At 49.1% G+C, this 24,568-nt stretch overlaps 4 protein-coding genes across 4 annotated transcripts; 1 reads left to right on the forward strand and 3 right to left on the reverse strand.

The window, feature by feature from the left end:
* The first annotated feature begins 4,588 nt into the window (after positions 1–4,588).
* On the forward strand, positions 4,589–6,336 carry LOC112873525. The gene is made up of 2 exons (XM_025936504.1): positions 4,589–4,744; positions 4,842–6,336. Exon 2 carries the CDS (start codon positions 4,891–4,893, stop codon positions 5,809–5,811), a length of 921 nt encoding a protein of 306 aa, XP_025792289.1. The 5' UTR covers positions 4,589–4,744; positions 4,842–4,890; the 3' UTR covers positions 5,812–6,336.
* Positions 6,337–8,735: 2,399 nt separating this feature from the next.
* Positions 8,736–9,744, reverse strand: LOC112875676. Its single transcript, XM_025939613.1, has 2 exons — positions 9,470–9,744; positions 8,736–9,315 (listed from the first exon to the last, which is right to left on the reverse strand). Exons 1-2 carry the CDS (start codon positions 9,549–9,551, stop codon positions 9,113–9,115), a joined length of 285 nt encoding a protein of 94 aa, XP_025795398.1. The 5' UTR covers positions 9,552–9,744; the 3' UTR covers positions 8,736–9,112.
* A 5,677-nt stretch (positions 9,745–15,421) lies between these two features.
* LOC112873592 (peroxidase 35-like) lies at positions 15,422–18,308 on the reverse strand. The gene is made up of 4 exons (XM_025936601.1): positions 17,783–18,308; positions 17,428–17,628; positions 17,098–17,263; positions 15,422–16,176 (listed from the first exon to the last, which is right to left on the reverse strand). The coding sequence occupies exons 1-4, from the start codon at positions 17,990–17,992 to the stop codon at positions 15,779–15,781; spliced, it is 975 nt and encodes a 324-aa protein (XP_025792386.1). The 5' UTR covers positions 17,993–18,308; the 3' UTR covers positions 15,422–15,778.
* Positions 18,309–21,173: 2,865 nt separating this feature from the next.
* On the reverse strand, positions 21,174–22,755 carry LOC112875624 (peroxidase 51-like). Its single transcript, XM_025939545.1, has 3 exons — positions 22,421–22,755; positions 22,134–22,328; positions 21,174–22,048 (listed from the first exon to the last, which is right to left on the reverse strand). Exons 1-3 carry the CDS (start codon positions 22,643–22,645, stop codon positions 21,479–21,481), a joined length of 990 nt encoding a protein of 329 aa, XP_025795330.1. The 5' UTR covers positions 22,646–22,755; the 3' UTR covers positions 21,174–21,478.
* Positions 22,756–24,568: the final 1,813 nt, after the last annotated feature.

Here is a 24,568-nt window from a genome sequence, read left to right on the forward strand (position 1 = left end):
CGCAGGCAGGGGAAGTGTGCTCGGGCTACTAGTTTATCCGCTGCGTGATTGGCCATTTGGACCTTTGTGCCTTTGCCTCCACGCACTCATCTAGGAAAAAAGAATTCAAGATTTTAAGATTTGGATACCTCAGTAACCTAGGAAAATTGAAGATTTAATAGATTCTTTCTTGCCTCGGTAGTCAACAATGCAAATGGACTTAGAAAAAAAACAAACGCAAATGCGCAAATACTAGGGTATGCTCCGGGCAAAATTCATGCGTGCTCGAAAAAAAACTCTTAAGAAATAACTAGTAGCAACTCGGTGATACTTAGTACATTCTAGTTTCAGTAACATCGTGATGCAGACTCGAGTAAATCCATATAGGAACAAACTGTCACGTGTGGTATCTACAAATGGGACATAAATCTTGTCAAGTTACTGCTAACTGCTAAGAGAGGCGACAGTGCAACGTGTGCGTCAACAGGCAACAGTGGATTTACTGGCGAATGAAGCAGACGGTGCGTAGCTGCGGCCGGACGCAGGTGTCGAGCATGCATGCATACAAGATGCTGGCACAGTTCCTCCGTGTGGTAACCTGAGAAGAACAGACGAGTGCGCCTAGGCTAGTGCCGCAGTTTTTAACCTTTTTATAACCGTATCGAGGCAAACTAGCTTTGGTAGTTAATGCTCTGGCGTGCTGCTAGTTTATTGGTAATGTGTCTTTGTTGTGTCTGTGAGAATGACACGCGGAGTCAACTTGGTCAGATCCTGTCTCGTCCGTTTGCATATAGTAGTAGTATCTTGTATTCTTGTGTATAGTTGCAAGTTTGCAGCTTGCAAGGCTCTCGTTGCTTCTTCTTCTTTTATTTTATTTTTGTTACGTACAGTATCCTATTTCTATAGCTCGTGGAGTTACCACTGTAGTAAAAAAAAAAGAACAAGCAATTACAGCGTCCCTTTGGGCAGCATAATTATGCAGGTTTAGGTTTAATTTGCGTACTGGAGCCAAATCAGTATTCTTGCTACCGATGTCACGGAGCAATTGCACGAGTTGGATCGGACAAAGCACGATAAACTGTGCACGCGCGTGCAAGACAGGATAAGCAACCGTACACACACGAACACGAGACAGTTAGACGTCTCTGTTAACGGAGCAAGCAAATCTCCATTCAGTCACGTAAAGCCCAAAGCGATCGAGGGGCGACGTGCGTGGGGCACTGGGGCCGCCGCTACACGAGCTGCGATCCATGTGTGGTGGGACTGCCACGCTACGACGCTGTCACGACTCACGACGATGCTTTTCCGCTAACCACTTTATCGTCACGTAGGACCCGTAGTCCCCGGTACGCCGCCCCCGAATCTGCACGGCACGCCGCGCGCGCGGCTGGGTCGGCGGTCGCCCGCCGTACGTTACGCCGGGCCGGGCCTCTGATGATGGCTGGATCCCGGCACGCGCCGCCGGCACGCTACGGTCCGGTGCGACCTGGTACTGGCACGAACTACGCGTGTTGCGCCCGTTGGTCCGCTGGCCGTTGGCCGGTTGGCCCCGCCGGCGCACGGCCGCGACCGGCGCTCCGATCCGCCGAGCTGCGCTGCGCGCATGGTTGGATGATTGGATCATTGGATGCTGCCGCGCCGTGCTGGAGTCGAGACAACTAGACGAGCTGACAGGTGTACGACTGCAAAAATTCTCTGTTCCTCTGCAGGGTGCTGGGCTGCAGCAGGGCCTTGCTCAAAACGACAGAGCTTCGACTCGACTGCCTGAGCAAGTGAGCATGATTTTTCAAGCTGCAGTTGGGTGCCGGTCTGCCTGGTCAGGGGATGGGACTTCGACCGCGCAGCTAAGCCGATCTAAGTGGGTTCGTTTCTTTGGGTCTAAAATTTAGACCCGTTACATCAAAAAAAATCTTATCATTTTGAACTACTAAATAAAGTCCAATTATAAAACTAATTGCAGAACCCCAGGGCTAATTCGCGAGACGAATCTAATAAGGTATATTAGATCATGATTAGCGGATGATTACTGTAGTATCAATGTGGCAAATTATGGATTAACTAGGCTCATTAAATTTATCTCGCGAATTAGCACCCATCTGTGAAAAAGTTTTATAATTAGACTTTATTTAATATTTCTAAATGACAAAATTCTTTTTGATGTGACGGGTCTAAAGTTCAGAGGGTAGGAAACGAACACGTAATATAGTAACTGTCTACCTAGGATTCACTGACCCTACTGAAAATGACACGCATTATGATCCAATTAGTGGCTGATCAATCGATCGATCGATCTGCTCCAAAATCCAATGATGGTCGAGCTGTCGAATCGAGCACTCAGCCAGGCGTGCACCGTGAAGCAAGCTACGAGCGAGAGTCTTTCTTCTTCGCTAGGCCTAGGCATTGCTTGAGAAGGAAGCTCCTCTGCCCCGGCCGGTCCAGCCCTTTGCGAGACTTGTGCATCACTGCTCTTGTGCCTGCCATCATTGACCAATCTGGCCCCTTTTTGGCCCCCCCAGTGTGCAGCCGAAGCAATGCATCATCCGGTGACCGGATGATAGGCTGTAACGACGGCTCGAGATGCCATTGCCATCGCGAATAGGCTGGCTGCTTGGTTCTCACTGCGAAATAATGCCGGTGCCTTTTTTCACAGTGGAAAGCAAAAAAGAGCTGGCTCCACGGGTGTTCATATTCTACTGGCACTCTGAGAGGCCATCACCGACTCGCTGTTGTGCCGTACGGCTGCGTCTAGCGGATAGTGGTGAAGCTAGGGCAAATTGAAAATTGAAAAGGGTGCACTTATCCTGTAGGATGCATAAAATTAAACCGTGAAGTGCATATATGGTGAAAAATAGATCTAATCACTATTTTTACAAAATTTCATGGATGCATAGCAAAATTTCGTGGATGCATAGATACTCTCTAATTTGAACCTACCTTCACCCCTGGTAGGATGAGGAAACCGTATGCCTGTTTCTGCTTGGGACCTATCCTACGCAGTAACATTGGCATGCGTTTTGGTTTTGAGAGTCTGATTGGTTGGGTTTCAAAATTTACCAAATCATGGGCAGGTCAAAATATTGGCATGCCAAATTTGTTTGCCAAAATATAGGCAAGAATAGCAATTGGTTGGGTGCTAAATATGATAGCTAAAATTTTGACCATTGATTGGTTTTGTGCCAAAATATAAGTACCATAAGAGGAAATTGGCACAAACAACCAAAATATGGGCAAGCTGAACATTGCCGATATAAAGTCATGCCAATTTTTGGAAGTAAACCACATGAATACCAAAATTTATGGATTTACCATAAATTGGCAGGCATATTTTGACACCTAACCAATCAAGCTCTGAGATGCTGTTGGAAGTTGGAGCTGGTAGTAGGACAACTATTATAAGTTGGGCCCGTAAAAGTTTACTCAGCTGGTCCTAGTGCGGCCCAATTTATTTACTACCAGGCCAAATTGTCCATTGGGCTTTTCGTTCAGAAATTAGGCTGTTGGGTAATATCTGTGTCATGCTGCGGCTTCCCGTATACTTGCACAAGCACGTAAAAAGAACTGCTTACGTCACACCCGTAAAGAAAGGAAACTACTCTACGTCATATCAGGAATCTTTCCAACAACTTACTGACACACTAAAAAAACTGTTGCCCACAACACAACAAAACTTTTCGAATTGGTTGATTCTTCAAAAAAGTAGCTTCAGTCCTTTTGCAGTTCGCATTATCTTCCTCTGGATACGAACACTTCGGACCTGTTTGGGGGCAGAAGGAGGAGTACAGCACACACGAAATCTTGCTCCAACTTTCAAAGTCCAATGATATTTGTACATTCTGAATAAAACCTGGAGATTAAATGTTATCTTAGGAAAATCATCTGATTTGACATAATAGATGAAGATGAAGTTATGAACAGTGTGACCGCACCAAAACACTTGTACATTCTGAATAAAACCCAGAGATTAAATGTTATCTTAGGAAAATCATCTGATTTGACATAATAGATGAAGATGAAGTCATGAACAGTGTGACCGCACCAAAACACTCGCGACCCTAAGATTAAAGTTTAGTCCAGTCCCGTCACGTTTGATATTAATTAAAAGTATTAAATATAAGCTAATTATAAAACCAATAGCATGGAAGCTAATTTACGAGACAAATCCACTAAATCTAATTAGACATGGTAACGTTGTGATACAATAAATATATACTAACTATGGACTAATTAGCATCAATAGATTCGTTTGCTAATTAGACGTGACTTATATAATTAATTTTTATTTAGTCAATCTAATCGGTGTTAAAGGTGACACCGTCTCCAGCAGCCAAGCTCAGCTTTCTCTCTAGTCCGGGACCTCCTGTTGTTTGTCCCAATCAGACGCGTAAAAGTTTCAGTGCTTGATCAAATCGTACACCCGCAGGCCGCCCAGCTCAGAGACTGGCACCGCAAGCGCAAGGTTTCACCTGGCGTCAGCTGCCAGTCAGTTGTCACACCACAAATCCGCACGTGCCCGTTGACCGCCGCCGTTTGCCCTCGCGGCCCAAACAGCCACCAACCAGACACCACCCCGCTCCCCCTCCCTGCACCGCGCCCCATACACCCGCGCCCGCTGACACTCCTCCCCGCCAGCCTCCCCCGCGTCGCCCACGACTCGTCGTACACCCGGTCCTCCCCTCCGCCGAGTTCGTTCCCCTCCCCTCTCCCGATCGCAGCAGCTACGACGAAACCCTAGCGTCGAATTCCCCCGGGGGATCGAGGATTCCAAGTAAGTTCCTTCTCCCCCCTGCTCTCCATTCCCCCCAATTCGTTCCGCACCCTGCTGGTTCGGTTAGATCTGAGCACCCCCGGGCTTGCATCGCTAGGGTTCCGGTCGGGGCGAGCTGCGCGGGGGGCGCATTCCGGGAGCGGGGGATGGCGACCTGCCGCAAGATGGCGCGCGTCGACGTCGCCGAGCTCAAGCAGCGCCTGGTGAAGCGGCTGGGCCGGCAGCGGGCCGGCAAGTACTTCGCGCACCTCACCAGGCTGCTGAATCTGAAGCTCACCAAGGTGGAGTTCGACAGGCTCTGCTTCGCCACCATCGGCAAGGAGAACATCGCGCTGCACAACGCGCTCATCCGGGGGATCATCAGCAATGCGCTGTCGGGGGTGCCGCCGCCGAGCCGGCAGGCCGTCACGGGGCAGTCGGGGACGACCACCGCCCCGAGCGGGCAGTGCGTCGGCGTCGCGCTGCCGGTGGTGGGGAATGTGGGGGCGGTCGTGGATTCGGGTGACGGTGAGCTGGCGAGGGAGCGGGGGGCGCCGGTTGGGAAGGTGGTGTCCGTGGAGGATGGGGAGGAGGTGGAGCAGGTCAGGTCTGCTCCGTGCGTTCAGAGTCGGAGCCCGATAACGGCGCCATTGGGGATTTCGGTGGCAGGGAGCAGTGGTCTGAGGATGCGGAGGAGGATGGATGATCCGAAGGCGTCGTGCTATGATTCTGGCCATTTGCTGGATACGGCTACTTTGTGTGAGGGTTTGCAGAGGAGGTTGCACAGTGATGGCATGGGAGTGACGGTGCAGGGTGTTGATGCTTTGAATCGTGGATTAGATGAGTTCTTGCGTAGGTTGATTAAACCATGCATGGATTTGTCGAGGGTGAGAGCCAGCAGTAGAAGAATTGGTAAAGTCAATGAGAAGTTTGCTGGTAGAATGAATGGCTTGCCACAGCAAAATCTGGGTCATTGTACAACCTTGCAAGATTTTGCAGTTGCTGTTCAAGCTGAGCCACACTCGCTTGGTCCAAACTGGCCCACACAAATCGAGAAGATACAGACAATGTCATTTGGAGGAGAATGAGTCAGATTGCCCTGTTATAGTCGATGAACTTATCAAAAGCAGATGCAGTTTGCTGGCAGTGAAGTAAATGAAGCGGCAAACCAACAATAGGGCTACAAAATCTGAGTATTGCAGTACTCACAAGCAAGAAAGTCCAAGGCCTAACAAGTGATCAAAGGGAGCTGTTTTGGACAGTTTAGCATAAATTCTTTCTTGGGAATATATAGCCATCAATAATAAATTGAAGAATCAATAGGGTTGGCTGATGTCCTGGTCAAGCTGAGGAACTCGTCGACAAATATACCCTCAGTTCTTGGCACGAAAAGCATGTTCTGATAGTACTTTTAGAGATTTATTGTGATGTTGTAATAGAGCATTTTTCCCTTATTATAGACTTAATTGGAATCATTTTTCGCAGTGATCATAAGAGATGCCTTCAATGGCTCATTGCTCTTGTACATTGTATTCAGATTATGGCAATGGCTGCTTGCGATTAGGATACGAGTTCTCCCCCTGTTCAATAAATATATAAGCTTGTTTGCTCAAGGACTACAAATTCTCTCCTAATGTTTTAAACATACATTTAACTGAATTACTGTTCATGTAATTTGTTTACCTGAATGCAGTATACACCTTGGTATCCATGAACTGCTCGATAGATACTCAATGTTTATTTGGTAACATTTTAATGTTAGTTCTGACTTTCTATTCTTCTATTTGTCGGCATGTGGTCCTATTCAAAGACTGCCCCTGTTCTTTCAGCAATGTATGTCACAGTTGACTAATTTGAGTTGCATCATATATGCTTTGTTCTTATGACAATTTGCTTGTCCAGACCATGTTTTCTTTTTGGTATCTTAAAGAAGTAGCATAGTGACTGACTGTAACATGATGATTTTACCCTCTGAAATGTTAATGCTTAGTAAGTTCTGGCTATCCTCTTTTCTTGAAGCATCGTGTCTTTGTTGAGCCTTTTGCTATATTTATCTGACTTGACAAATGTGCTCACACACTCTAATTTGATGATTTATTATTCCTGCACATAATGTTTACGAGTATTTGTTGTTGTTGGTTGTCTTATTATTTGAGGATTCCATAGATTGGCTGACCCTTCTGGATACCCAGGATGACAGGTCTGGATGCAACCAGGTGCAGAATATCCTTATTGAAAGTTGGTTAGAATCACTACATCAAACGTGGCTCGGTTGACATTCTGGCTTTGAAACTGGATCCTTCTGCTGTCTTTGATCTCATAAGTCTTACGCAGTTGAGAAATTCTGCCTTTCCCCCCATTCTGATGTGCTAGTATTGCCCATCATCATTTTATCTAAGATCATTTCCTTTTTGTGATTTGTATTTGTTTGATAGCAAGGTGCAGCCAAAATTCTTCACCTATGGATGTCATCATCCGATTCATATTGATCCTTTGATGTAAAACAAGTAATCAAATGGTGAAATTTTCTGGAATAAATTGTCAACCAAAAAGATCCCAGTTGAGTTTTTGTCCCCAGTCCAGAGTCAAAAGCTCACAATCATGAATGTCAGGATTTCTGGTTAGCGTTGCTGGAGACACTTTTACCTGTTCCCAAGTGAGTAAGCCAGCAAAAGTATTATACAACTGTACCTGGAACTTTTAAATTTGCATGCATTGAAAATTACGCGTGCCATTTCGGGGCATTGCCTCAGTTTCCTTCTGTTTTCTCTTGTACCCACATCTCGAATGCTATAGATTCCGTTAGGTGATCCGAATTGGAACGGAATATAGTATTGGTGATAAAAAAAATGAATTATGCTGCAAAAGGTGCCCCCCTGAGTATCGCACGACGGATATGGTGGTTTCAGTTCTGTCGAACCGTGTTAGCTCTTTGGTTGCCCGGGCTTTAAAAATTCTGATATCTAGGTTTCTACGAAGCCGGAATCGGACAGATCTTCATGGCCTGATACATATACAGGACAAACAAACTCTAAACTTATGATTCGGGCAGGGTGGAGATAAACAAATAACCTGTCGTTTGGTAATCCGCACTTTTATTATACATTGATTACTAATTTTGCAGCAAGCCCATTAGAATTTAAAAATATTATGCGCACATGCAATTCATTTACTTTCAAAGGAAATGGAAATACATCATTCAACAAATACGGCACGAGATTCTTTCTTTCCCCACATCTGTCGTTTTCTAGTGAACGTGATATGAGCACAAGCTTATTATTAACATATTCAAAAGGCCGGTGCTTTAAACCGAATTATTTTCTCTATTATTGAAAAAAAAGCTCCAGGTCTTTCTCCATTTCTGTGACATGCTTTAAGTAGTTTACTTTTCTATTACTTTTCTTTTTATCCTGAAGAAATTGAGACATGGTATTGGTATGTAGCATTTCTGCAATATGACATGACTACATGGTTCAGACTTAACACCTAATGTCCCGGTAAAAATGTGTTCCTGACTTCAATATACTTTTCAGGTTTTTGGACCCAAATACTTGTGTTCAGTTCATAATGAACCCCAGCTTGTTTGTAAAATGTTCACACATCTCCCCCTGATCTCTGCTTTGCTGTGTATATAACAGCTCGCTTTCCGTTGGATCCAGATAGTCTTCGGCGACACGGATTTGCCGCAAAACAGCGTACGTTAAGCTCAAGTTGCCATCGCTTGGAAGCAAGAAACACCAGTACACCAGTATGTTATGCGCTGGTTGAGCGAGTCTGAATCTTGACCGCTTGAGTACGTCAGCTGCAGAAGGAGGTAGCGATCACCAACTCCAGGTCTCCAGCTCTATCTGGCAGAAGCCACTGGACTACGTGCTTTCCTCGTCTTCACACGCTCATTCCGATGATTCCAGTTGTACTGTAGCTATATATCTTACCTCTCGTCAACGATATGATCTTCCCTTTGATTGACACACGTACGGTAACGAACTCAAGAAGAACTACCAAGAAGATGGAGGGGGGGAAACACCTGGGTGGGTAATTTCTTTTTTTGAGGAGAATTTGCACTGACACGGATCAACACCAAAAGCCTTTGTTCGAGTTATTTTTGTATACATCTCGATCAACTCGCGATCTTCTTTCCCTCTACACTTACTCCAAACTCTTCCTATGTACCACATCCTCTCTCGCCGGGGCGATCGATCTTCGCCGGGGAGCAGTAGTCTCGGACGAGCTGAGCTCCTCGGTTGCTCGCTGTCGACACCGGCCAAGAGCAGAACCCGCGATCGAGCTCAAGATCCGAGTCCAGAGACCAGAAAGCTAGCGATCTTTGATCTTTCAGGAGCTAGGATCAGTAGAAAGGTTCATCCTTGAGGCTGATCGATGAGCCGCTCAGAACGCGCAGCAGTAGTAGATGAACCGCCTCCACGCGTTCTTCTTCTTCCTGGCGCTGGTGGCCGCCGCCACAGCCGCGGCTGCGGCGGCCTCCTTCTCGGCCAGCGGCACCGGCCCGTCCGTCGTCCTGAGCATCTCCCACATGACGTGCACGTCGCGGTACTCGCACGTCCGCACCTCCTTCCTCAGCTTCCTCAGGCCTGCATTCATCAACCCATCCGTCGATCAGAAAACAAGCTCGATGAAAGTATATAGAAAGAACAGCAGCGACGGCGCCACACGCCGCCACGGCGGCGGCTGAGAACTAGATCGGAGGGTGTCCAGGGATCGAGTTCGAAGCGGCAGGTAACGTACCGGTCTTTCGTCGGAGGCCGAGGCGCGCAACGAGGCCGAGCCAGACCCTCTTCACCGGCACGGCGGCTCTGTCCATGCACATCTTCCCCGATCTCCGGCTTTCTTCCCCTCCGCTGAATGATCCCAAGTCACTCTATTCCCGGCGAATCCCCTGTCACTCGCTGCCTCCGCTGCAACAGATCGGGAATTCGAGATGCCCTGAAGCGGAAGAAACCAACTCCTACTCCTGTCAGCTGCTGCCTTGCCAATCGAGCTTGAGCCGTGGCCAGCTCGGTCGTGGCCGCGACCTTTTATAGCCGAGGCGGTAGCGGCGCGGGGGAGAGGGGGAGGGAGTGGGGGGAGACAAGGGAGATGCGCGTGCGATCCGGCCCCGGGCCCGTCGGCGCGGCGCTGTCGTCCGATTTGGACGCGCGAGCGGCTCGGGTTGGTCGCTGTCCCGCGGCCGCGCACCAGGTGTCGCTGTCCCCGGCTCGCGCGGCTTCCGCGCGGGTTCCCCTGCGATCCTGGCGCCCGACGGGCTGCCGCGTGAGCGATCCGACGGCCGGGGCGCCGTGAGCTGGTAACTGCTCGGCGGAAAATCGGAAAAAGGGGGGCGAGGTCAGGCAGGCTTTGGTTCCCAATTTTGCCTTTTCATCCGCCCGGGCGCCGGCGGAGGTGGAGCGAGGCCGTGAAACCGGCGGCGTGTGATCGATCACGTTCCGATGTTTACTCCAGCGCATGCTTTCTGGTGGGTGACGGGGACTGTGATCGAAGTCAACGGTCTGGCGTGGGAACCAATGTCATGCACGACTACAGAAGTGCCACTCATCCGTCACCACGGATTGTTAACACATAGGTGTAGATCTTTTTTATCCCGATCGAAATGAGGCAGGTGAGGTGAATTTTCAGCTAGGACTAGGAATACCTGTGACTAGTTGATGATTGATCGGTCACATGCCATTGGGCTTTTGAGAAATCGGTAACTTTCGTCATGAACAAGTGACAAGGCGAGGCTCGTATTTTAGTGAGAGATGAATTGATGCCTATAAGGAATAATAAAAGATTTGCGGTGGAGACTACAAAATTACTTCAGGTTTATTAGTCGTAGATATTGTTCTCCAAAATATTGTCATGGTCTGAGCACTTATCTTTTTTTAATTAGATTCAATTTTCACCTTCCAATTTGGTTAACACTTCGAGCTATGGCTTCTCCTCCTTGCTTATTGTATCTATCTATTATATTAATAAATGAGTGTTAAAAGAAGGCGATACATTCACCGAGAGCATCTAAAAATTTCCACATTAATCTAAAAAAGAGAAAGATTTCCACCGTTGGATTTTATGATGATCTATCGGTCTAAACTAACTAGAAAAGTCCATATAGAATTCAATAATGAAGATGCAATATTCTAAACTACCTAGAGTTCGTATCCAATTAAGGCTAAAGCTATAACAGAGTCCATAGAAAACACAGAGTTCGCATGATATAAGAATCCACGTTTCCATATGTAGCAAATATAGTGTCTTGGCTTACACCATGTATTAAATATTCCATAATCTATACATAACTTGTGTGGGGTAGCAAATACAGAGTCCGCATTTAAGAATCCACGTTTCCCTATGTAGCAGATACAGTGTCTTGGCTTACACCATATATTAAATATTTCATAACCTACACATAACTTGCTGGGGAAAGGATAAAAAGCAAAGTTGAACAGATAAGGTAGAAAAAGAGAGGAGAAAATAAAGGTAGGAAAAATGACAAAAGTGAGGGGAAAAAGAAAAGGAGAAAAGATAAATTATTGGTTTATTCTATAATTATATTCATTATTATGTTATTTCATATGAAACTACATTATTATAAAATCATATTATAAATTGTAGGAAAATAATAAAATTTATTTGTACAACGAGTCATATAGCTAGGGGTGTATTGGACATTTGACATCTTTCCATGTATTCATGAAAAAATAGGAGAAATCGTTCTAGCAACCTTTTTCAGTCATAGCTGGAGCCTTGGCACACTAGTTCTAAGTTGATAGCCTTCAATACACAACAAATGATTCAAACAGTCATTGTTATAGTCCTCTTCTCTCAAAAGAAACATCAAGTTTTGAGGCACAATCTAAACTCAATAATTGAGTCAAACTAACTTCTCCATTAGATGCATCGAATGTGAAACACACTAATTGATATCAAATGTGTGGAGGAAAAAATGGAAGATGGAGAAATCGGCCGAAATAGCTCAAGAAAATGGAAGCAAAAAAAAAAGAGTTAGAAACAACAACAAATACATGCCTGGAACTATATATCACCGAGTTGGAAAAATTCTAAAGTGGACCAATTTATGTAGTTAGTCAAATAGGCTAAAAGTAAATAGAAAATGTATAGTAACCAAAGTGGGAAAAAATACCAATGGGTTCGGCTGATTTTTTTAAAACATATGTATATAAATTAATATAGCATATATATAAATTTTCTATGGACAAGTGAAAATAAATAAATATAATATTTTTTGACCAAAGTTAGCAAGGAGGCCCAACGCTATTTTTAATTATAACTTTTTGTTTAATCCATAATTATTTTTAATTTTCTCCCACAATGAGTCAGATCTAGGTTGCTAGATGCTACTCATGTATTTCTAACAAGTTCTTTCACTAAATAATAATCAAATTAGACTAGAGATTCTTTCACTAAATAATAATCAAAATATTACAAGGCACAAATTAACGTCCAACATCTATTCAAGGTGACCCAATATTAAGTTCAATCCTCAAATTTATATTTTGCAAGTTTAAATATTAAATATGCAAATGTACTATAGAACAAAGCAACTTAAAAATCGATGATTGATATGAACTTCTATATATAGAAAACTGCAGGTGGTATTTAACGAGAGCGAACGAGAGGTAAATGAAATAACTAATACATCTCTTTTGTTAAGATAAAGAACCTTAAAGAATTAAAAAAAACTAGCTACATGCGCTATTAGCGCGGGCTATTTTACTAGTTTTATATAAAAACACATAAATTTGCAGGAGTTAGATTATAAGGAATTGAGATGCAAGTGGTGTATGAAACCCTTCCGGACTTGTAGGTATTTTTGCATTCTTTGCCCTAAAAAGTTCAAGGACTGATATCCTCATTCCAAAAGTTCATGGACCTAATTGAAAATCTGAAAAATGATTGGAACAGTGCTTTTTCACACTTAATTTTTATTTAGCTTTCGCCCCCACTAGAGTGAACCTATAAAATAATCTCACCTGCGGGCCCTTGATGGAAAACATGTTTAATCTGTGTAAGTACTCTTGTCGAATACCCGCAAAAAAAGTACTCTTGTCGAAATGGATTTCCCCAGAACATAAATTTTGCGTTTCTCCGTGGAAATTATTCGAAGCCTCCGGTTTGCCTTTGTTTGTTATAGTGGTCAGCTTGCATCGGCGCCAACTCATGCTCCAACATCATGATGTCTCATCAGACTCCAGCGTCTGCTCGCTTTCATTCCATCGCCGTTCACCTTTTCGTACGGCCGCACCCGCACCCACTGCACGATCGATGAGCGAGCGGCGAGCGCGATCGAGGATCCCGACAGAAATGGAAGATGGATGGAGCATGATGCGTTCCCAATGAATGGTTGCATCGGCCGACTTGCTGAGATGGTGACATGACCAGTACAAACCCCCCTTGCTCTTCATCGGCTGATTCCTTGCTAATTGTCTCATCGATCATGACTAGCCAGTAGTTCTGGGCGCCCAAGCTAACTCACACTCATGTAACGGCTAACACTTTTCTGACGATGTACCTAGTGGCATGTACGATCTACCAGCATGTATCTTCACCTTGTCTTGTCTCCAAGAAGAGAACTGATTTGCAACAGGACACTTGAAGCGCCTCATGCAGCTGTTGGTATCTCTGCTGGATATACCTCAGGTGCCTTGCTACAAAGCTCTCTGTTGCCCTTAACTTGGCACCTTGCAGCGGAGTCGTACCGGCTACTCATCATCATCACGACCCTTTCCCGTGAGTGCGTAGCGCCGTCGCTTCCGCGGCGGATCACTTGGCCAGTGGCGCCGAGTGCGTCGCCCTCAGCCGTCGCCATCCCGCCCCCGATGTGAATACATGGCGCTGTAGCCGTGTGTGTGACCGGCGTCGTGCATGCACCGCGGCGCCGGCTGTCACTCACCTCGCCGGCCGACTCGCAGTTGCCGGGTCTGTTGCGCCTCCCTGGGCCTCAGGGTAAAAAAGCCGCTGGCCAGTTGCGCGTGCACGCACGGCGCCGAGGTGAGCCCGCCTTGGACGCGCCCTGTCCGCGTCGCGTCACGCGTGCTGCTGCGTGTGTGAACAGTCATACCCCACTAGTCAAATTGGACTCCCACCGGCTCGTCCTTGTTGGTCAGAGCCCTACTGTCAATAGTGATCTGAACCCAGTCTTTGACGACGCTGATTGGTCAGGTTCACACCTTCACTCCTTCAGATGGGTGCCAACAAGATGACAAGAGGTGTCCTGTCAGGTTCGTATCTTTCGCGTGTCTTTTTTTCTCCCATTTTAGCGATGGAATCCATCGTTCATGCTAGTGCGTCCAGTCACGAAAGATAATTTAGTGTGTGTTCGTTTCCTAGTGTCTAAAGTTTAGACCTATCACGTTAAATAGAATCTTATCATTTAGAAGTATTAAATAAAGTCTAATTACAAAACTAATTGCAGAACCTCAGGGCTAATTCGCGAGACGAATCTAATAAGGTATATTAGTCCATGATTAGCGGATGATACTGCAGCATCACTGTGGCAAATTATGGATTAATTAGGCTCATTAAGTTTGTCTCGCGAATTAGCACCCATCTGTGTAAAAAGTTTATAAACATATTTTATTTAATACTTCTAATAGCAAGATTCTCGTTTGATATGCCGGGCTAAACTTTATCCTACCGCATCGCCCTCGAGCTGATCTGAGGGAAGATTCCCATGTATCTGAACGTCTACGTACCACGTATGCGTGAGGCCTTTTGGCATCCTGCCTGGACATTCAGATGCCGCCACTGACCAAATACAAGCTGGCTTCCTCGGGGTGAATGCTTACCAATGGATGCTAGTAGTGGTGCTGCCCTCACCTTGAACCTTTTCTGATCACTGGAAATTGGAGTGCCTACCAGTAAACCATTTCTGGTGTCATCAAGGGAATAATAGGGCTGCTGATAGCCTGCTGCTGGTAGGCAGCCTGCTTAAAGGCACCTGGATTACGGGTGCAGATTGGTGCTGACGATCGGCTTTGCGTGGACAATAAATCAATTTCTGCAGATTGTTGGGGTGCCCACTGAAGTGAAGGAATCTTTTTCTTTTCTGTTCCTTTCCGGCCCTTTTGATCTTCTTTTCGTCGCCTTTTGTTTGTGACGACGGCCCTCTAGCCTTATCCATGCTCTGCAATTCCTGGCCTATGGTGTTGATCATGGATGTCATGTCGATGGATGTCATTGTAGGATAGTTTTCTTTTCGAGAAAGAAAGATTAGGATAGTAATTTCTTGTACAGCTGATGACAAAAAGGATCCCACTACTGCCCTGGCATATATCCTCGTGATTCTTGACCTGGTAGAGATGCTTTCGATGAAACTGAAAGATCAGTTGATTGAGAACGTTGTTGTCTTTATCTAGCGGGCTAATGGTGATTGATGCGATAGTTTCACCGCCGCCGTCCGTGTTTTGTCCAGAAAAAATGCATTTGCTTTCCGCGTTTTTTGCAGCTCAGATTTCTTGGAGTTGAATATGGCTTGTGTTTTTGTATGCAGCACCCCTGTGCACTTGTGCAGCCGTGCTGGAAGAACGCCACAAGAGAGTCATTTCCACACAATTATGCGCGCCTGATGGATCCATCACAAGAATAGCTGTTCTGCTATAGCTATCGCCTGTCTGGATGAAGCATACACGCATTCTCACCTTCATTCTGCCTCGCACCCAAGGAGTGCTATTGCTTGAATGCTTGAGAAGAACAAGGTTGTTTTGGGATAAAAAAAGCATAAAACTACAAAAAGGCTCTTCATTCATGAGCCAAAGCCTAACATCCACACACATACAGAAGAAGAAGAAGAAACAGCTCAACAAATCTTACTCCGGAACTGAACAAAAAAAAGAGAGAAGAAAACGAATGCATTTGCCCTACCAAGTGCCACTATCAACCACTGAATCAAACAATCTTCTTAGCATTAACCTTAAGTTGTGATGAAATTTTACTCTAGATTCTATATGAACACTTTGAGACAACCAGCCCCTCGTTATGTTGCATTGCAGCTTTTTTCATTCAGAGTTTCAGAGACGGATCACGAGATCAGTCATCAGATCAGTTGAGGAAGGCGCAGTCCCGGCGGATGTTCCCCTGCGAGGGGTCGGTCTTGACGCCGACGCGGCCGAGCCTGGTCATGGCGTCGACGAAGGCCTGCTCGAAGTCGGTGGCGTTCTGCGCCCACGCCACGACGGTGGGCTGCGAGCGGGCGTCGGAGTAGAGCACCTGGTCGGAGGTGAAGAGCCCCCGGCCATTGACCAGGTTGACGAAGTACTGGTTGTCGAAGGCCTGCGGGGTGACGGGGTCCAGCTGCAGCGCGATGTTGGGGTCCACCCCCGCCGGGCACGCCGCCTGCAGGTCCGCCGCGTACGTGGCGTTCATCGTCGGGTCCACCGACGCCGGCTGGATCCGTTCCGCGAACGTGCTGCAGTGCGCGAACCCCACCGTGTGCGCCGCTGCAACGCACCAGAGGGAGACGGCACGTTATTATACTGGGAGATCTCTGTCCCATTGCCCCTGCCCTGTTTGGAGCACACAAATTCTTGTACAAAATATTATAAAAAAAGTTCTCTCTATTTCTCAGAAATTTTTTCTCTCTTTGTTTTTGACGACGCAGAAAAATTCTGTGAGTGGGATGATCTTGTAGTACACGTAGGACCTGACGCACAGCCCATTCAAAAATGTGTCCTGCACGATGCTGCTGCTGCTACGTGACACTGATCCCATGAGTATTTTTTTTTTTTAGTTTTCGAGTTTCGACAGCTCATTTGGCAGGCAGGCCCGTCGTGCCTCAATGCGTGGGCCGAAATTATGGAGGTGGACGCTCCCCGAGTCGCAAACGGTCTGGGTTGGATGATCATGGGCGGGCTGTGGAGGACTAGAAGGATGTACATGGAGTACAATAATGCCATGCTGACCTTTCTTTCACGTGCAAGCAAGGCTACCAATCAATCCAGCGGCAACCGGCATGACAGCTAGTCGCCACAGTTGACCACTTTCAGATCTGTCGACCAGCTACAGTGCAAGTGTGCAGCACACTCCTAACACTAACACCCTTCGTTTACTGTGATGATCAACTGGTCTGGTCATCTCTGTTGTTCTAACCTAGGGATAAGATGTTAATGCATTTTTCAATTGTGCTACGGATCTCTCGAGCCCACACAATTGATTGCGGACTAGGGGGGAGTTGGGCTTGGACCCTTTGCTTGACTAGAAAGACATGGAGCAGAACAGAGCACATGGAAATCTGTCTGTGCACTTCACTACGGCTAGTACAGCGGTTGGAGTAAATACTATTTTCTTTATGAAAGAAGAAAGGCGCTGGAGCAACAGTAATTTAGTTGTTGGGGTGGTAGTGGTAATAATAATTTGCTTACCAGATAGAGCGATCATGTCGGCCTGCGACAGGTTGTTGGCGGCGAACAGCGTCGTCAGCTGGTCCAGGTCGAACGACGGCGGCGGCAGCTTCCCGTCGACGTTGGTCGACAGCGAGACCAGCCCGTCCAGCCTCCCGAGCTCCACCGCGTACGACGGCCCGCCAGCCTGCACGGATCGAGAGCGTTACGCACGCGAACCGCAAATAATGCCCAGAAAGCTGTGCGCTTTACGCAGAGGAATCCTCAAAAGCTCGGGGCCTTTGCAGGTGTAGATTTGGGGCGGCGGAAAGGTTCGGTTCCTGCGGCAGCGGCATTGGTTCCACGACGTACCAGGGCAATGACGTCCCGGGTGGCGAGGGCGAGGATGTCCGCGCACGACACCTGGTTCGTGCACGCCGGCACGGCGTCGACGGCCGCCTTGGCCTTGATGACCGTGTCGAAGCCGTCGCCGGCGAGGGAGAGGTTGTTCGGGTGGTCCTTCTCCGCCGTGCTGTTCCCCGTCGACACCAGGATCACGGACGCGTCGCATCCCTGGGGGATCACAGTCTCCATCACATGGCGAGCAATTAAGCGCACATGCGGCGCCGTCCAGGTTCCCTGGGCCGCTCGCTCGAACCGAAATCTTTGGAGAAGAAAAGGAAAATCTCTTTGCTGCAAGCGATGGAGGGAGGGGGAGCGGACGGACCTCGACGAAGCAGTCGTGGAAGAAGAGGCGGATGGTAGCGCCGACGGCGACGGGCTGGTCCTGGACCTTCTTGGACACGGCGTCGCGCACGATGCTCTCCAGGTCCGGGCAAACCGCGGTGTAGTAGTCCTGCCGCAGCTGCGCCGCCACGCCGGCGGCGGCCGCGAGCGCCGCCAGGAACGCCGCCAGGATCCTGATCCCGGCGCCCATGACGCGCGCTGTCTCTCTCCTGTCCTCCGCTCCCCGCGCCTCCCACCGGCTCCGCACGCAGCGCTCACTCGCCCCCTTGTCCAGCGCCGGGCGTCTCGCACTCTCGCGCGGCGGCTTATGACACCACACCAGCAGGCAGCGGCGCGCGCGGCTTGGGGTACTGCGAGTGATGATGGCGCTGTCGAGCGTTGGGCTGCGGCTGCTGGTGGTGACCGGTGAGGTTATGATCGAGCGAGCGAGCGAAGTGGTGCGCGCCTGCGATGCAGTAGAAGCCAAGTCTCCTCGGAGTGGGGGGAGCCAGCCGTACCTTGGGAGTCAGTCAGCGAGACTGCGAGAGTTAATACGCGCGGCGGCGGCTTGCCGGACGTACGCGATCGGACGGCCAGCGGGGGGCGCCGAGATCCGTGCGCGGCGGTGGATGGCGAGGAGCGGGGGATCTAGAAGCGGCGCCCACGGGGACACATGCGCCTGTCTACCTCTATCCGCCCGGCGCGCGGCGGCTCGCGGCCCGTGGGCGGATGCGGTATGGCTAGCTGGCCGGCCGCGCGGCGAACATGTGGTGCGAACGCAACCTCCACATGGCGCGGTTGGTGCGCGCCTGGAACTACATGCTGCGTGCTCACGACAGGGTTCGCGTTCTGCAGCCGCCGTGACCGCCAGAGGCACGAGTAACAATGCCGTAATTGGCAGTAGCAAGTGGTAGGTAGCAGCTCACGCTTTCTTCAGAGAATCGCAGGGATCACATGAGAGGAGCAACCAGCAGGGTAGTTAAAAATGTTCGCCCCCTTGCTGGAACGATGCGTTTTTTTTAAAAAAAAACTTTTTTAAACCAGAGCAGAATGTGTTTTGAGGTTCTGATGTGGTCGAGTGGTACTGTAAGACCAGAAGCATACCTTGTTGAGTGCACTGGCCGTAATGCGCGCTCCGGCTACGGGAAACCTAAACACAACTTGACCCAACTCGAACGAACTGAAAACGATGTCACTACTCACTATAGATAGGATCAGTGTGCCACTCCCATCACTCTTACACGGTAATACATTGCACGCCAAGATTGCACATGTATCACGCGGCGTATGGGCGCCACCAGCGGTTCCGTGCACGTTCGTTAGCGGATGCCGTGGTGACTCTTGCACAGGTTGCAGAATCAGATAAGAGCTTCCGCCCCTCTGGAAAGTCGGATGCGGCCAAGCAAGGCGAGGCGTCCGGCCTGCATCCCGGGGCAGGTTTTCCATGATTGGAGGCATCCGGAGCCGGCCATTACTAGCTAGACGGCCAGAACCGAAAGGTGTGCGCATAATTGGTGTGCCCCATCGCAGCTAGCGCTTCGCAGCCAAAAAGCAGCACCTGCCTGGAAAAGAGTTCCGTTGCTTCTTCAACCTTCCGACGGTAGCCCCTAGCAGCCGCCATCGCGCCACTTCTGGGCGCCTTGCTTGGATCCTAGCATCAGCGCCCCCTCTTTTTTCCAGAACAACATGGCTGCTGCGTCAGCTAGCTAGACTGCTTCCTGCTTCCTTCTCGATCCGTTGTGATTGGCAGCTGCGCGCACTACTTGTCTACTGAGGCTGGTTCCAGTGCAACGGTCGGAGAGGAAAATGACGGGTGTTTTTGAACGTTGGCGGTGATGTTAGCATCCACTGGACTGATCCCCCCCAAGCCAAGGTCCCAACGGCAATCGCCGGCTTGTTGGTTAAGGTTGATGCTAATCCTACCGCTGCACCTGCGGTCGCTGTCTTTCTCCATCGGTGGATTATCTTCGGTGGCGATTAGGGCGGCAGATAATGGCAGTGCCACGCCGCATAACCACCTGACTACCTGAGCCGCCGTTCCTGGTCGTCCTCCCATGTCGAGGACACGCCGCCCTCTGATTCCTAGCTGCTGGTCACGCCCATGGGCCACGGCTTACAGTAGAGCCTAGTGATGCTGCAAGAAACATGGGCGTGAGCAGCAGCGAGAGCCTAGGACCCGTACGGGCATGGAAAAAACTGTTGGAAATGGGCCGGAAATGTTGCACCATAAATGGGCTGGCCCATGGTATGACACGCGGGCCAGGTAACCCAAGCAAAAACCCAAAAGCTGACTAAACTCTAATCCGGGCCTTTTCTTTTCGACGCCAGTCATAATCACGAACAGTCGAACATACAGGCATTCCTCGCCAAAAAGGGGGAAAAAAAAAGAGAACACGAGCGCCCATCAGGATCAGCTCATCAGCTGTATCGTGCTCGTACAGCAAGCTCAAGTTGCTCAACCGGATCACACATCACGAGCGCTGATCGTTACGCGATGCGGGCCGACATCACCTGGGAAGTTATCCAACGGCCGACGCGGCACGAGATAAGGTAAACAATAAAACGGAGCGAGCGGCGACTCTGATGCTTTCGGTTCAGCTGTCAATTTCCCCGGGTAGTTGCAGGGTCCCTACCAAGCAGCCAGCCAGGCAGGCACCCCATGGGCGGCTCCGGGGTTCTTTCTCCTTGCCGTGCCCCGGTGCCCGGTCGGAGCGCCAGGTCTGCCACGGCACCGCAAGGCTCTGCTCTCCCCGCTGGCCTTTTCTGCGACGCGCGCGTGCGCCATTTGTATGGATCTCGCAGGTCTTGTCCATTGGTGCGGTGCCCGCGCGAAGGTATCTGGCGCGGCGGCTCCGCGTGTCCTGAAGGAACGAGCCCGGCGGCGGCGGCGGCGAGGCGGGTTTTGGTTTGGACTTGAACGAGCGCTTCAGAGGAGGTGGACTTCGAAAAGAAAACTCCCGGCACAACTTGTTGCTGGCTGTACGGAAGGCGACACCGGCAAGTGTTCAGTAAAAATTTGTACGCAGGGTAAGTTTTCACGCCCCTTTCACTTTCGGGCTTTACTTATCACGACGAAATACCGTGTTTGACATCGACCTCCAGCACAATAATTGATCATAAGATTGACAAATTCAAATCCCCACCAATAGTCCCTCTGCAGGAAGATGGAAGGTTCAGCACGCGATAGATTTCGCAAGAGGAATGTTCGAGTCTTTTGAGACTTCGATCATCGCTTCCTTTCCTTTTTTTTTTGATAGCAATGGTCATCGTTTCATCAGGAAACTGCTCAAGTATTTTACTCTAGCAGTTGCATACCGAAAAACTATAGCTGTTTGCTGCAAGTTTCGGGTAATTCAGTTGGCACACTAAAAATTAAAAAAATGGACGCGATATGACAGCTTTATGCCCAATCCAATAATTATTATTCTGGAGAACGTTTTATTAACTCGTCACTGTGTACATTTGCGGAAGAACATCTTGTGTGCACTGCATACACTTTCAACAACCAACGCATGCAACGAATCAAACAAGAGAGATGTGTGTATGTACAGACACATTACCGGAAACAACCCCAACCGAATTTTAATTTCCCTCTGCGCCCCCGACACGCATGTCAACAAATAAATGTACACGCAATTCCGTGTGCACACACATGATGGCATGACACATGCGCCGCTGCTCACCCCGGATTTTCCTTTCAGTTGAACACGTCGCACTGCTTGCGGATGTTGCCCCGCCTGCCGGACTTGACCCCGACGCGGCCGAGCCTGACGATGGCGTCGGCGAAGGCCTTGTAGAAGGCGGCGGTGCTGTTGGCCAGCGCGTCCACCATGGGGCGCGTCCGGTTGTCGGTGTAGAGCAGCTCGTCGGAGCCCAGCAGCCCGCCGCCGTCCTGCAGGTTCCGGTAGTACTGGTTGTCCAGCTCCGCCGGCGAGGCCTGGTCCATGAGCACCAGGTTGTCCGGCCCGCCGTCGGGGCACTTGCTCTCCAGGAACCGCGCGTACTTGGGGTTCAGCGTCGGGTCCGTCGGCTTCCCCGGCCGGTGCTTGTACAGCCGGTCCGAGAACTTGCTGCAGTGCGCCAGCCCCACGCTGTGCGCCGCCGAGAGCGCGACGAGGTCCGACATGTTGAGCCCGTGCGCCTTGAAGACCGCGAGCAGCTGGTCCATGGTCTGGTTCGGCTCGGGCAGCTGGCCGGGCACGCTGCTGGCCGTGGAGCTCAGCCCGTCCAGCCTGCCCAGCTCCATTGGGAAGAAGGGTCCGCCACTCTGCATGCACGAGAAGGGCGCGAAAGTTAGTTACTGCAAACTAGTGTCGTGCCATGGTGTCTCCTCAGATATAGCGCGCGCGTACCATGGCGATCGCGTCACGGGTGGCGAGGGCAAGCACGTCGGCGCAGGAGACGGTGTCGGGGCAGGCGGCCTCCACGGCGGCCTTGGCGCTCCGCACCGTGTCGAAGCCTTCGAACGCCAGGGACTTGTTGTCGGAGGCGTCCTTCTCGGCCTGGTTGCCCGGCGTCGACTCGATCAGCACCGAGCCGTCGCAACCCTGCGCGCGTAGTATCGACCGTTCTGCTTAGCTTCCTACTAGCTACGTGGCGCGCCCGATCTACAGTTTCAACTGAAAAAATCGATCTGGACCTCGACGAAGCAGTCGTGGAAGAAGAGGCGGATGGTGGAGCCGATGGTCCGGATGGTGGCCTGCATCTTCTGCTGCACCACGCCGCGCACGATGGCCTCCACGTTGGGGCAGGTGCTCGCGTAGTAGCCCACCTTCAGGTCCGCCGCGCCGGGCTGCGCGAGGCAGACGGCGGCGGCGACGGCCGCGAGGACGAGCAGCGACGGCGACGGCGACGGCCTGGCCATCTTGGTTGCCTTTTACTTTGCTCGTGCTCTGGCTATGTCCAGGTGATGCAAAATTGGTGGGTATATATCATGCGGTGTTCCAAGGATGCGAAGTGGTGAAGTGTCAAGCGTGAAATAAAAGACTCTGACGAACAGTGCACGAAACCGAGAAGAGTTGACATTCCTGACACAACGGAGAGCTATGTCATGGCCCTTCAGTATTGTATCCACTCGTGTGCTTTGAACTCTCTTTGGGCTGATTCTTTGATGCGTCAAAAATCTAAAATGGAGTTTTTTCTTGAATGGGACATGCATGGTTGAATAATGCTGCCGATCTTGGTGCTGAGGTCATGCGTGGAATATGAATATCACGCGATAAACTGACGAGTTACCTTATTCTGTAAGGAATGAAGTGTAAGTCTCTGGCTAAGATGCTTCTAGGGCAAGTGCTTGCTAGAATCTGCTGACGGTTCTCACTGTTTCGAGTCAAAATGCGATGCTGAACTAACTGAAAACATTGCCGTTTTTACTGCAACCAGAACCTCTGGTTGATGATCTACCATGGTTCAAGAAGGCTTTCTTTCCTTATCGTCGACTAGCATACTGTAGATGGTTTGCACCACACGGGTTAAGTAGATCGAAGCTCTGTTTTCGTAAGTTATCTGTAAAGTTCAGATTTCGTAAGCCTAATACTTTGCCTGGTTTTTGTCTAAGTCTAAAGGTATGTCCTTTTCATCTATGCTAGGTAGCATAATATGCTGTTGTTGTCTCATATCAGCACTTCTTGTTTTGTTCCAAAAAGAAAAGCATTTCTTGTTTAGTCTACGTTACTCCTTGCATCATTTGATTATTAACGAGAAGCTTCCTTGCAGATGTCTTAAATAAATATGTCAGCACATTACCTCTTCAGACATCAATAAACCGTAGTAGTTTAAAACTTCAAAGACAACTTCGTTGAACCATGCATCACGTTTTTTGTGTTGGATGAATGGTAGACGGTTCCATGCTAGGAAGCCAGGTTTGCGTGCAATTATCTGACCAACGGAGCTATGCCAACTCGAATTTTATGACTGAACACTCAAGTCTCAAGCTACGTGTCGGTGTTAGCTTAAACAGGACCTGTAGAAGTAGATCAAGAGGGTTGCATTATTAGTGACATAAACAACAAGGTTTAGGCCTAAGTTACACCAACAAATAGAGGCAGAGGGAGAGAGAGAGGATGAATAATCATTGGACTTGGTGGAGGAGCTCGCCATGGCGACGGTGTTAGTGTTGTGGAGGCGGGAGCGATATCGGTGGTCGAGGACGCCGCGTCAGAGGTGGCGGCGTGGTCGTGGATGATGACGGTGGCGCGGTGCAGACGGTGGTGAGCTTCCTCCACTTCAGCGCTCCCGGCAGATCGGTTAGGATTTTGTTATTAGGGTTTTGGGGCACAACGAACCTTGGCATACGTGCTCCCGCAGCCCTCACCTCCTCTATATAGCGCTGCGCAATGGAGGTCCACCAACCACATCTCGGTTGGGTGCCCCGATCAGGACGCGATTAAGGACTCCGACTCGATCACAACCGAGTCGGACGAGATCAATCCTAACATTCTCCCCCTTGATCTCATCTTACTTACTTGTTACATTCTTAACTCAATCCATTTTATTACAGATAGGTGTATAGAGCATGCCTCGGCATAACAGTTAATACAATAGATTAATAGCCACAATACACCTTTCTATTTTGAAACAGCTTCTCAACTAGACCCTTACTATCCAGGAATCATAGGTTTTCCTATAAACCCATACCGGCTAAGTGTTCTCTGAACACATTAGGTGGTAAAAATTTTGTGAGTGGATCCGCAAGTATTTTCTTTATTCTTACATGCTCATATGGTTGTAGATTCTCTCTTTTACAACATAAAACTTTATATCAATATGTTTGGCAGCACCACTTGAC

The sequence above is a fragment of the Panicum hallii genome, chromosome 9, assembly GCF_002211085.1.
Source record: "Panicum hallii strain FIL2 chromosome 9, PHallii_v3.1, whole genome shotgun sequence".
Taxonomy (NCBI): Eukaryota; Viridiplantae; Streptophyta; class Magnoliopsida; order Poales; family Poaceae; genus Panicum; species Panicum hallii.

Coding starts and splice junctions, on each gene's coding strand:
- LOC112873525 (XM_025936504.1), top strand. CDS start 4,891: ATGGCGACCTGCCGCAAGATGGCGCGCGTCGACGTCGCCGAGCTCAAG.
- LOC112875624 (XM_025939545.1), bottom strand. CDS start 22,645: ATGGCCAGGCCGTCGCCGTCGCCGTCGCTGCTCGTCCTCGCGGCCGTC. Junction 22,329..22,420: donor TCCACGACTGCTTCGTCGAG/GTCCAGATCGAT, acceptor CTACGCGCGCAG/GGTTGCGACGGCTCGGTGCT. Junction 22,049..22,133: donor CCCGTGACGCGATCGCCATG/GTACGCGCGCGC, acceptor TCGTGCATGCAG/AGTGGCGGACCCTTCTTCCC.
- LOC112875676 (XM_025939613.1), bottom strand. CDS start 9,551: ATGTGCATGGACAGAGCCGCCGTGCCGGTGAAGAGGGTCTGGCTCGGC. Junction 9,316..9,469: donor CGGCCTCCGACGAAAGACCG/GTACGTTACCTG, acceptor TGATGAATGCAG/GCCTGAGGAAGCTGAGGAAG.
- LOC112873592 (XM_025936601.1), bottom strand. CDS start 17,992: ATGGGCGCCGGGATCAGGATCCTGGCGGCGTTCCTGGCGGCGCTCGCG. Junction 17,629..17,782: donor TCCACGACTGCTTCGTCGAG/GTCCGTCCGCTC, acceptor GTGATCCCCCAG/GGATGCGACGCGTCCGTGAT. Junction 16,177..17,097: donor CGACATGATCGCTCTATCTG/GTAAGCAAATTA, acceptor GGTGCGTTGCAG/CGGCGCACACGGTGGGGTTC.